General features: G+C 40.1%; 1 protein-coding gene across 2 annotated transcripts in view; it reads left to right on the plus strand.

Annotated features, from left to right (window-relative positions):
* The first annotated feature begins 4,405 nt into the window (after positions 1-4,405).
* The window catches only part of ARHGEF10 (Rho guanine nucleotide exchange factor 10), an 89,614-nt gene continuing 81,273 nt past the window's right edge, over positions 4,406-12,746 (plus strand). Inside the window, exons 1-2 of one of the 2 annotated variants that reach the window (XM_026033896.1) lie at positions 4,406-4,539; positions 4,621-4,697. In XM_026033896.1, the coding sequence (XP_025889681.1) occupies positions 4,661-4,697 (37 nt within the window). In that variant the 5' untranslated portion in view covers positions 4,406-4,539; positions 4,621-4,660. The remainder of the gene's footprint in view (positions 4,540-4,620; positions 4,698-12,746) is intronic. The other variant, XM_026033897.1, reaches the window with a different exon arrangement.

The raw sequence follows: 12,746 nt of genomic DNA on the forward strand, positions 1-12,746 counted from the left end.
CCACGTGACCTGCTCTCAGCTTGTAGCCGATGCTGCTCTGAGCAGGGGACGGGGCTGCATGGCCTCCCGCGGAACCTGCTGTGAGGAGGCCGCGAGGGGCAGCGCTGGATTTTGCATTACGCTGTCCCCGGCGGGGAATGACCACACGGGTGCTWACAGCAACCTGCTGCTTCCTGCCTGTGCTGTGTGTAGGAGTCCTCGAACAAACCTGCAAATGGAAATGTTGCTCTTTCTTTCTGCCTCTCTTCCCCTCCTTGTGTTGATGCCCTAGGAAGGACTTTCCTAAGGTAAGGAATCATTGAAAAGACTTCAAAGGAAAGAATTTAAAGGAATAACAGAATACTGAACATCTTCAGTCATTTTCTTTCAGTGTGTCCTTCTAGACTGCTTCTCACTCACTGCTTTTTGCCATGTTGTCTTCTAGCCTTGAGCTCCATGCTGCCTGGGGTGAGAAAGGGGCACAGAAAAAGAGATTAAATGCCTTTATGGCAAATGGATTGTGTGTGCACTAATACATATATATACACACACACACACACACACACAAACATAATATATATTCAACTTTAATTAAGGCAGGCCTGGATTTGTGTGCCAAGAATTAGCCTTCATATTTATCTTCTATCAGGTGGTACAGATCATTTTTATTTCACTACTTATGATTTAGGTATTTAATTTGTAGCAGTTTTATTCTTAATTTTGTTAGCGATGTTAGGTATTTATTAACCCAAATCTACACTAAAAGAAATGATGGTTCAGACTTGGTACAGTCTTCTTCAGTAGCTTCCAGCATGTGATGATAAGCTGCTATAATATAAATGCCTGTATCATTCACTCCCTGTATAGTATAAAAACATCTAATTTAAAAAATTGGACATCTGTGGTTCCAAGCAATAGTCTTGTACAGATAAAAAATTTTTCTTTGATTTTTTTTTGGGGGGGGGTGGGGGGGGAAGAAGGCAATAGAATGGAGCTGCCTTGAGGAATAGGAAAAAAATAAATGATAATTAACCTTCTCTTCTTCTGTACTCTTTTCTCTCCTTTCTTTTATGCACCTCTGAAAGAGCCTATATATCACATTTCAGCAAGATTTGCTTCCCAGCAGGAGTTCTGTGGCAATAGGTTGTAGAGGGCTCAGTTAGGCATTACACAGCTGTATTCAGTGGTTCATATGGACACAGGAGTATTTGAGATATTTGCAAGCTTTGTTTTTATGGAGTTTTCTGTTTTCATTTTCGGGCTTGCAGGCATTCTCAGAGAAGTGTTTTCCCAGCTGACCTGCACTGAGCTTTCTCCACAAGGCAGCTCCTTGGATATCAATCTGCCAGTTTTATCTTTTCTGTTTTCTATTAAGAAGTACTCACTGACTCATTCTTTCTGCTCCGTTAGGAATAAAGAACCTTAATGTGACTGCAGTTATAATACACATTCCTTCTGAAAGAAAACATTTGCAGTCTTTGCAGTTTTTAGGTTTGCAGAGCAGAAATAGTGGGCTCTGGGCGCAGTCGATGTTCTGCCATGAGCTCTGAACACTGAGCTGCCTTGCAGCTTTGGAGGAGTTTGCATTTCAGAATATTTCAGAATATCTTGTCACTCTTGTTCTGTTGCCCTCTGACTATTGTACAAGTGATGACTTTCAGAAAATAGTTTCTGTGAAGAGGAAATGCAGATGGTGATCATTATTTCTGCCTTGCTAGTTGAAAACTGCTGGTCTGCCATTTATCTCATAATGAGAGGAAATCAACAGAATCTGCTGTGGAGCCAAGTTGAGGTTCTTCCTCGTCCTGTCTGGTAGCAGGATTTACCAAAGGTAATTCCAGTGGTGTCATGAGAGGACAAATGGATTCATAGAAAGGAAAGCTGCCTTTCCTGGTCTTTGGACAAGTGCAAAGGTGACTTGAACTTTATTGCTAAAATTTGTCATGGAACTAGTATTTCAGCATTATCAATACCAGGGCAGTGGRCTGTTTTGTAGAGGCGTTAACGCTCCTGCGGACTTACAGTCTGTTGTCAGACATTGCAGAACCTCCAGAGTGGTTCCTCTACATCTGCTTTCATGGTCAAAGATGGAATTTTTCTTGAGGAAAAAAAATTGATGTAGGTTTTGGAAGCCACCTTTGGGAAATTGCTCCACATTTGACACGTTTCTGGTTTCAKTTCCATTTCAAATCTGCTTTTACAGTGCGTGAGGTTTCCTCTGTGTGAAGAGGACCATCCTGAAAATTTTGACTTTAATCAGAAATTTCTTCTAATTCCATATTCTTATTCTTAAATATCAAATCAAAATTTAGAAATTGATAAAGACCTATATATATCACAAATATAGCAAGACATCTGAATTTTTCAGAGTAATTCAGTTAATTTTATAATTCAGTGCACACTAGCTTATGTGTTCCCTTTTAGTGGGGGGTGGGAGGGTATTTGTGTGTTTTTTTCTATTACTCTTTTAAGCCATAGATTATCAAATTCCTGTTCCAAAAGTACATATTTATTGAAGTTCTTGGATAATTTTATGTTAAGCTTAAAGTAACATCAGTTCTCATGATACTGCCTCTGTAATTCTGGGTTCAGGTTTGAACCTCCAGTACAAAAAAGATAATGAAAAACTGGAGGGAGTCCTGAGAGGGGAACTGCCATGGTTGGACTGGTACCACATGTGGGAGAGAATTAAATTTGTTTAATTATTTGTTAGGAAGGCTAAGGGGAGATCTAATCAAGACCTTTACTCCTTGAGATGGGAGACTTTTTTTTTTCACCATCTTGAGTGGAGAAGGACTTGAGTGGAAGGCTCTGAGCACCTAAGTCTGTTTTTGATGCTAGACCTTCCTTGAATGTGTGAGAAAATATCCATAGGTTCCTTACTACTGAATTTCATCAGTGACTTCTATGGTAATGGTTTAAAGAATACATAATAACAGAAGTTCTAAATTTTAATATGAGTTACAAAGGCAAAGCGAATCATACACTGGTAGGTGAGTTAAATTGTCTGCCTTAGTCTTGATTTAAGTGCTTTCATTTTAACTTTGTTCCTGTGTTTCTTAACAGGAGAGTGAAAGCTTTCTGTCTGCTCTGTGCATGATGCTGCACTGAGAGGATGTTCTATTAACATGCTCTTTATGTCTGTGATATAGAATAACTATTTCTATGGARAGTAGAGGGGTAGAGCAGGAGCTCCCTTTACTGACAGAACAGGAAGGGTTTCCAGTCCCTCGAAGGAATTGATTTGTCCTCTGCATCCAGGTTCATTTATTGTTCCTCTACTGTGCTTTGAACTTCTCTTGTCCAACTTCATCTCATACTTGGGCTACAGGGGCACTACAAGAGCTCAAGCTATTCTGTGAACTGCTACGAGCACAGAATATTTTTGAAATTAACACCAATGCACTGTCAGGAGCGAAGGAAAATACGTAGAAACCCCTTTATTGGTTCTTCTAGTGTCTTCTGTAGCTTTTAAAATCTTACTTTTCCCTCACAGCCTTGCTCTTAGTTGTTTCTCTTTGATATACTCCTTGGAATGGAAATGTTTCTGGGCAGAGTATGTGCACTGTCTAGTACAGAGGATCCAGTCTGTCCTTTTAGATGTTGCTGCAAAATCCCTACAGAATATTGCTTTGGAGAGGAAAGGAAGGAAAACTGCTGGGTATTCCAGGCTTTGCTCTCTGCCGGGGTGTGTTCTGGGCCAAAGTATGGACATGGTTTTATTCTTTAGCTTAAAACATGAGGCTTCGCCTTAGAGGAGAGAGGAGAAGAGCTTAGGTGCTCACATGGTTTCCTCGCTGTTGCTTCACTGCTCTCAGGAACGGGGAAAGCAAAGCAGCCTCAACCAGTGGTTTTGAACTGCATCCTGCAGAAGAACAACCAACCAACCAAAACTACCCCTAGGTTTGAAGTGTACAGTTAGACCTCTAAAGTGCTTTAAGAACCTTTGTAATCTTTTAACCTCTCAACCTATTTTTTTTTCTTTTTCTTTTTCTTTTTTTTTTTTTCTCTTGGGAGAAGAAAACAAAAGATCTTGAAGGCAAAGCAAAGGGCGGATGAAATGGGGAAAATACAGCGGTTGCTATGGTGGTTTCCTTTCAAAGTGACTGTAGGGGCTCCTTATATGGTCCTGCAAATTAAACAGTATAAGCAGAAATGGTGTGTTCCGAGAGAAAAATAACTGGGGTGCATTGACAAGCTCAGTGGGCATTAGGTGCTGGTGCTTGTGATTTGCAATATTAATTGGCAAATGGAAAAAAAACATCGTTAGGACTGATCAGCTTCCTGGACGTTTTCTCCCTCCTCCTACATGAAGATTTTGAAGTGGAATATTTGGCACAAACAGGCGCTAAAATAACATCTTTTAATAATCTGGCTGTAGCTGTCACCAGGGGAGCTGCAGAGTACCAAATAGCTTCATCTTTATTCAGCTGGCGTTGCGAGCAATGCAAGAAACATCTCCAGTGCTAAGGGCTGCGTGCAGAAAAATCTGGACCCGATGTAATTTGAAGCTAAGAGCCAGGCACACTGCCTTGTGTCCACAACAGTATTAGCTAATAGGTATGAGCTTGGCCAAATGAAGAAGGAGTGTCTGAAAATCTGGAAATGATGTTCATCTACAAAACATGTTTTCTTTTGCAGGAGTTTTTTGGTCTGCTGAGGGCACGGTGGATACACTAGAATGGATACAGAGGAATTTCCTCCTCCACCTCCAGAAGGTAACTAAAATACTTAATAGTTTTTAAAATCACTTTTGTAGTAACAGAAGTGATTATTTTTCAAACAATATTTTTACCTTCCCAACACTCCCTCATCCCACATCCCCTTGGGACTTGCTAATACTCTGGGGGATTTTTGAATCCCCAAGATTCAAACCTCTGCAAAGTGCCTTCCTGGAGCATAAATTCCCACCACTTCATCCTGCCCTATTCATGGACCTACCTGGCTGGTGTTACAAGGGCACGACAGGGGTGAATTTGCCTCTGCTGGGACATGTGTGCTTGACCTGGGGGGTGGCTCTCGAGGACAGGAACTGAAGGACCTTCCTTTGAAACCGCCCTTCTTGCCTTGAGCCGGCAGCCCAGGGCTCAGGCAACTTGCCTCCCTGTGGGAGGTGGGTGCTGGACCTCTGCGTGGCTGGACCACRGGAATTTCTGGAAAGCTGCCACGTGTGTTAGACTCTGGAAGAGCTTTGGTGCCCTTTGAATGCAGTACAGTAGCAGGTATATGGCCACTAGCAGAGCCTAGAGTTCAGAATATAATAATATAAAAATGYGAAGTGTCCTTGCATTGGAGTTACGTGTGTTGTAAAGGAGCATCAGCTATATCTTTTATTTGGTCTGGTTTCCTCTAAACAAACCTTTCTGTGCTATTTGGGATTGTGTCTTTTAAGTCTTAAGAATATTTGTTTTTTGAGAGTTTGAGCTTGGGAAACATCTTAGGATCTTAGGAGAAATAGTCTGATATGACTCCTCCCAAAACATTGGTTGTGGATACAGTTATTTTGTAGAACTGCAGTTGAACTTGGTAAAACTGTGTTTATTTAGCTACATTTACTAGTATAGTTTGCCAAAATAGTAACTTTCGTAGTCTTCCAGTATATTTCTGATATATCCCTGTTATAAAAAMTTTTGCATTTGATTTATTATGGACACAGTGCCTATATGAAGCTTTTTAAATATGAAAAAGAATTTATCTTAGTTTTGTTCAATTAAACAATCTACAAGTTCCTAAATAGTTAATCCTAGCTAGAAACACTACCTGTCTAGTTTAGACACTGCAACAGATAGAGGTCTAATACTATACACTCCCTAAGAAACTGGGAATGTGACTGAAGCAGAAAGTTGTGTAATCAGCTTCTAATATGATAGACATATTTCTGGCCATCATTGTTTGTGGTTTTGTTTATATTATGAGATATTATTGAATATTGTACTGAAAAAATGTGTTTCTTGCCCTTGACTTAGAGTTAGGCAGGTTGGTGAGTTGGGCAGAGAGGAACCTCATGAGGTTCAAYAAGGACAAGTGCAGGGTCCTGCACCTGGGGAGGAATAACCCCAGGCACCAGTACAGATTAGGGGTTGACCTGCTGRAAAGCAGCTYCACAGAGAGGGACCTGGGAGTCCTGGTTGACACCAAGTTAACCATGAGTGAGCAGTGTGCCCTCGTGGCCAAGAAGGCCAATGGCATCCTGGCCTGCATCAGGAGGAGTGTTGCCAGCAGGTCAAGGAAGGTGATTCTGCCCCTCTCCTCAGCTCTGGTGAGGCCTCACCTGGAGTATTGGGTGCAGTTCTGGGCTCCCCAGTATGAGAGGGCCATGGAGCTTCTCGAGAGGGTCCAGCAGAGAGCAACCAATATGATTAAGGGACTGGAAGAGGGACTGAGTGAGTTGGGCCTGTTTTCTCTGGAAAAGAGAAGGTTGAGAGGGGATCTTATCAATATGTATAAGTGCATGAAGGGGGAATGTAGGGAAGAAGGGGCCAAGCTCTTCTCAGTGGTGGCCAGTAGCAGGACAAGGGGTAGTGGGTGTAAGTTGCAACACAGACAGTTCCAGCTGCATGTGAGGAAGAAATTATTTCCTGTGAGGGCGACAGAGCCTTGGAACAGACTGCCCAAGGAGCTTGTGGAGTCTCCTTCTCTGGAGGCCTTCCAGACCTGYCTGGATGCCACCCTGTGCCACATGCTGTAGGTGTGCCTGCTTGAACAGGGAGATTGAACTAGATGATCTCTAGAGTTCCCTTCCAGTCTCACCCATTCTGTGACTTAATTCACCTTAATTCACATGATCAGGACTCTGCTTTTTTTTTTTTTTTTTTCCCAATCTGTTTTATTTAGTGATAGTTTTACTGTGAAACTATCCTTATCAGATTGTTTATCTACAAGGAATGGATTGCTGTGGGGAAAGAGTTATCCTTAAAGAATCACTATTTCCACTTGAACAGGATCTGACCTTGTTCAAAGATGGGTAATAATTGTGGCAACAGCTCCAACTTGATGAAACACGTGAGATACTCTAAGCATTTCATATACACAAACTTGGTTCCACTTGTTGCAAAGAAAGAACCTAAATTCCAGAGTCGTATTGAACTATCTTATAAATTTTTGGTATTTTCAGGCGTATCACTCTTCAATATTCTGGTTAAACTTATTTAAAATAAATTGAKATTTTACTCAGGATACTGCTTTATCTCATACTGTCACTAATCACAAGAAGTTTTCTTTTAAAAATACTAGAACTAGAAGCCTTTCTGACATTACCAATGCTAATTTTCTTGAGAAGTCTTACTAATAAGGATAATACCACTGATGCTATGCAGAAYATTTCTAAGSATTTCAATCATTACACTCAAATATAGTTTTGTTCATCTATAGATAATCCCCATAACCCTTTTTGCAAATGGAAAATAGGTCAGAATTTTAAGAGCAAATACAGTCATACATTTACATGTCTTAGTAACAGCAAACCAATCCTATTCCTTTTTGCCTTTAAGTTCATTTTCTGTCTGCATGTGCACACCAGCCATCCAGGTGTCTTCTCAAAGGAAGAGCAGGACCTGCCTGTGCCAGTGAAATGATGGGCAAATCACTGCAGTGAGTAACGAGGTTGAGTGTCCCACTGTGTGCTGAGTGCAGGAGCCTCTCCTACATTGCAGATATCTTTCCAGCTGCTGCATAGGAATTATAAAGTCTTGAGCTGTGGTTACAGATCACATCATTAAGTATTTTTCAGAAGTTATTCTGATTTGATGGATTTTTTTTTTCTTTTTCATTGTCTTCACAGATATGGTTTTGGTGATGAAAGTCATTTGCGTTTTTGTCTGTTTGAAGTATAGCCTGTTTTTCCTAATCCCTATTTTCATCGTGATTAAATATTGTCATTTATGTATTTGGAATCAATGTATGTGTTAGCACCTAGGCAGCAAGGTTGGGGGAGTTTTCAATGGTGAGGTTGGATTAAGAGCATAATCAAGAAACTGTTTCCAAAATAGACATTTGTGATTATAGCACTACTTTCTTCACTCCTTCAGTCTGTATGTGCATAGGAGTTTATAAACAACTTGCTGGAATTCAAGATTTCATATATTAAAAAATCAATATTTTGTGAAATAAAATAGAGGAGTTTTTTTTTTTATCTCCCCATCAGCACAGAAAATCCTCCTTTAAGAGCGAAAGGATAATGGTTAACTCCTTTCATGGCTCTAAGTTACAACTATGTTGTCCTTGATTGTTGCAAAGGAATGTGCTTCCCAAACCCACGTAGGCAAGATGGGCTGTGCACTGCAGATTTTGCAGGAAGGAATTTTAAATGTCCTTGTGTGCTCAGCAGGAATGGATACCTGAGAAACAGCTCCTGGCCTGAAGGAAGAGGGGGGTGAGCTCTTGTTTAACAGGTTCTGTCTTTGTACTTTCCTCTCTAAAGAGGTCTCCTCTTCATTCATTACCCTGGGTACGTGGCAGATTGTCTCACAGGATTAGGAACAGTTCTCACATATATTGTCTATACCTCTCAGCTGAGTCCTCCTAAAGTAAGTTGCTCTTTGTGGCAATCATAGGACCTAGATTAAGTTAAACTTTGTTTTGTAATTGAGTTAAGCAAGAGGTTTGTTCTAGTGATTAGTTTTTTAATACCTGTACATAGCAATACAKTTCTGGTGTCATAAATAATCAGCATATTTTGTTCCTTAAATATTTAAAATAGCATTGAAATTTCAGTATTCAATCCAAGGACAGTGTGAGAATGAATTTAACTGCATAATCTTCATAATGGTGCTAAAATCTCTTTTCATTAGAAATATTTATCTATAGCTGTGCTTCCTTTGAGACATGTGAGGTACAGTTAAGGTAAAGAGCAGTCAGGTGCTTCCCCTCACCTCTTTTCCTTATCTATACCTGTATCTCTCATCCTCTACATAGAAGTAGATAARAAGCTTTGGACATTTCCAAGTTGTTTTTCAAAGCAAAAAAGACCAAATGTATCTTTTACAGTGATTGCAAAAACATTCTGCACAGCTTTGTAAACAAATGATTTGCTTCCTAGGGTAAAAGTGGGTTCCTGTGCTCCTGATACGGAAAGTTATAAATCAAAGAAGCCAAGGACTTAAATCTGGATTTCCTGCATGTGATCAAGGCTGCGTGTCTGGGCTCTTGTGCATTTTTTGGTTATTTGCCTGCCAGCCCCAGAGTACTAAAATAGTCATAGTTTTCTGTCCTTCAAAAGGTGTATGAATCTGACCTTTCCAGATAAAAGTTAGATATCCTTTCATAAAATTTCTCATTAGGGTGAATTTGAATATCCCAACAAAAAAGAGTTTAGAAAAATCCTTGAGTGGCTCTAATCAAGGAGCTGTTGAACAGCTGCTGTGTTTTTAGGGAGAACTTTCTCTGTCAGATGAACTGCTTTCTCTTTTGTGTACTATGTATTATTCTGGCCAGTAATAATTTCATAGCTTATTTAGATTTTAACTGCTTTAACTGTTTTTGTGACCAGGACAGTTGAATTTGGGCTTTTATAGTTTATATATAGTTTACAGTAGACAAGAAAATCATGTGGTTCACGTGATGTTTCATGACTTGCTTTATGGTTGTGAAGAGCAATGGAGAAAATTAGGTTGCATTTCAGACCAGAGTAAAACAGCAAGTCATTCCATAGCACAACTGGGGGACTGAAGTAAGACTGAAGTAAACACCCTGCTTACGTTAAGCTGCATCTATGAAGGGAGTTGGTCTTAGGCTATAGGGCTTTGTTTGTTGGGCATGTCTATTTTCAGCAAATGGACAGTTACAAATGATGGTAAAAGAAGAGCTAAGACTTCAGAAGAATGAGAACAGAATATGAATTGTAGTTATGAATGGGCCCTTGTTTTTGAAACTGTCTGTGGCTTGTTGGTGTCTGACATCCCATTTGTAACAGAACAATTTATTTTTAAAGATCACACTCTCGGCAAAGGAAAATGCGTTGGTTAACATAAGGATCAATTATTTCTTTTAACAATGCAGACAAGCTGCATAACAAACAGTAACAAGAAAATTCAGATTGCAAAGATGCACCAGTGGTGTCACTTGTCGCTCCTAATTGTGTCTTTTTCTTCTTCTTCTAGCCAAGCATATACAGCTSTTGAGGAAAATAACAAAGAGAAATAAGTTAATTATTTCTGTTTTTAGCATTTGCAAGGCAAACACAGTTTAGGCAGATGGAATTACATCCTCTCTACTTTCAAGTAATCCAGTAAAGTCTTTACTTGATGTTTGTGGTTGGTTAAATGATGAGATGTGATTCAGTGACAYGATATTCCTACTGACTAGTGTCTTCATTTGGGAAGACTATGATGTTTCCTTTCTGAGCATGCTCTGTCTTTTTCTAGTTAGCCTTTTATTCGTGATAGTTTTTTATTCACTCTGTAACGTGGCTTTAGTGCTGGACTTCAACTTGCACAGCCGTGTGCGGGAACAAGCTGAAGGCAGCAATTGATGGTGAAACAAAGCGGGACTAAGGGAGGTCAACAACACCTCSTCTCTGGCTTGGGATAATTAATATTCTTTGTTTGAAAGACAAAGGAGAAAGAGAAAAAAGAAATAATGCCGACTGAGTGTTGCTGCAAGGGTATTTATGTAAGCTAAGAACTGAAAATTGCATTTCGAATAGCTAGGCAGCATATAAGGAGATTCGTGAATTTTTTTTTCTTTCTTTTGCCTTTTAAGGTTTTATAACTTGCAGTAAACAACCAGAATAAATTGCTGCCAAGTAACAGAGGGTTTTTACTGGTTGTTTCCATATCAGTGATCCCAGCAAATATTCACCACTGTGCCTAAAACCTCTGTAATGTTTATRTAGACAGRTTTACTTTTTTTATGCTTCCTGAACTATCAAATGAAGTATTTATTAGGTGCTACTTTCTTTCTCTGAAGAGAGAAARTGCAATTATGCCTTAGCAATTTGAGGAAAATCTTCTTTTGGAAAAATATTTGGGTCAAATCTTGCTTAGTTTCATATAAGTGATTAAGGAAGATGATTTAGTGTGTCTAGGTAAGGTCCTTGGAGGAGTGATCATTGTTAGAATAATCTGTTGTTAAGATCAGTAATGTTGGTTAGATTATGAAATGATAGAAATTATGCACATTCCAAATGGGACCGTCTTTAGCTAAAATAATGTGCAGTTCTTCAAGATATGGAGCAACTCTGCTGTAGTTGGCGAGCTACAGATCTTGAAGAACGGTTGCTGCTRAAGTGTGGCTCTGTGTTCTCTATCTGACCGTGTTTTGGACGCTCTTTCCCTGATGAAAACTTAATTTTGTGCCTTGTGTTGAGATTCATAATTTGATTTGATTCTGATAGAATTCTACCCCAAATCCAAGGTTTTGCACTCATGAGTGTGGAGGACCTGCAATGATGGTGGCAGAGGRCTGGCCAGCCAGTCCCGGGAGTCTCCATAGCCGTGCAGCTAGAGCAGACACGACCGTTTGTTGGGGAGAGCATGAAACAGAGMGAGGCTAAAAGCAAGAACAAGCCAGAACTTCTGCCCTGCTTGAGCATGCCAGGGAATGTTTTGTGTCCCTCTGCCATGTTTTTTGAAAGGGCAAATTCCGGGAAGCCCCTTGATTTAGCAGAAAYCATTTGGTTGTTACAGATCAGTGAACTCTAGGTATGAAAATAGTAGGGACCCACTTGATCTYCCAAGATCATTTCCACTATGATCAAGACTAAGTACTATTTTGTCTTATCAGAAATATGCTTATTTGGTAAATTGATTATTGGTAAAGTCTATCCCATGGCAGCAATATTTCATTTTTTTCCTCTGTGTCATCTATGTCTGAAAATGAAACAATCTTTGCAAAACAGTMTATCTGTATAGCATAGCACTGTGTAAGATGGGGAAAAATAATTTGGTGAGAAACTAGCTGAAATACAAAATATTTCCAATGTTGTCTTTAATTTACATAACGCTTCATTAATTTTCACAAGGACTTTGTGCTCCCTGTCCACTTGACTTCTCGTTTATCAGCACGTAGGGGTTATTCCATTCCGGGCTTCAGTGCCTGTGTTTGGCAGCACGTGACGAGGGGAGAGTCGTGGTTTGGCATGTTGGGCACCATGTGGCTGCCTGGTGGCCACCAAGCGCACGTCCCCAGCAAACGTCATGTCCTGCAGCCTGCACAGCCTTGCTCTGGTATCTTCAGAAATACTGATTGATGCTTCTCTGTTGGATGCTTAGTGGTGGCATTGGCACTAATCCAGACTGACAGCGTTAGTAATAATAAGCGCTGGACCCCACTTAATACCGATAAAGGGTTAATATCCTTTAGTACCAATGGCATTTCTTCATTGTGAATAGGTATCTGTTATGTAGGAGTACATCTGCACAGATTTCTAAATAATACCTGCAGCTGGATCCRTGAGTCTGGGGCGATAGGAGCAGATTGGCCCTTTCCCCAGCCGGGCTCAGTCGGTGCTTGTGGCCGTGCCTGCAAGGCCAGCTTTGCCGTAGGCAGACCATGAAAATATCCAGTCAGCTAAAATGGTCATAATGCTGGTCTTACACAGCAGCCTTTCTGATTACAGGGTATCTAGCACAAAGAAATATCTTGAGGAGTGCAGAGGAAAACGGCTTGTCTTGGTTCGCTGCCAGTAGTCTCTGCACACCCTACTTCCCATCTAACCTTGACATTTTGTTTGKTTTTTTTTTCTCCCAGCTCAATTCTTTTAACTTTTAGTTAACTTTCATTGCAGTTTTTAACATAATTTATAAGAAGTGATGCTTTAAATTTCTAGA

Source organism: Nothoprocta perdicaria, unplaced genomic scaffold, assembly GCF_003342845.1.
Source record: "Nothoprocta perdicaria isolate Ctin4 unplaced genomic scaffold, notPer1 scaffold_136, whole genome shotgun sequence".
Classification (NCBI taxonomy): Eukaryota; Metazoa; Chordata; class Aves; order Tinamiformes; family Tinamidae; genus Nothoprocta; species Nothoprocta perdicaria.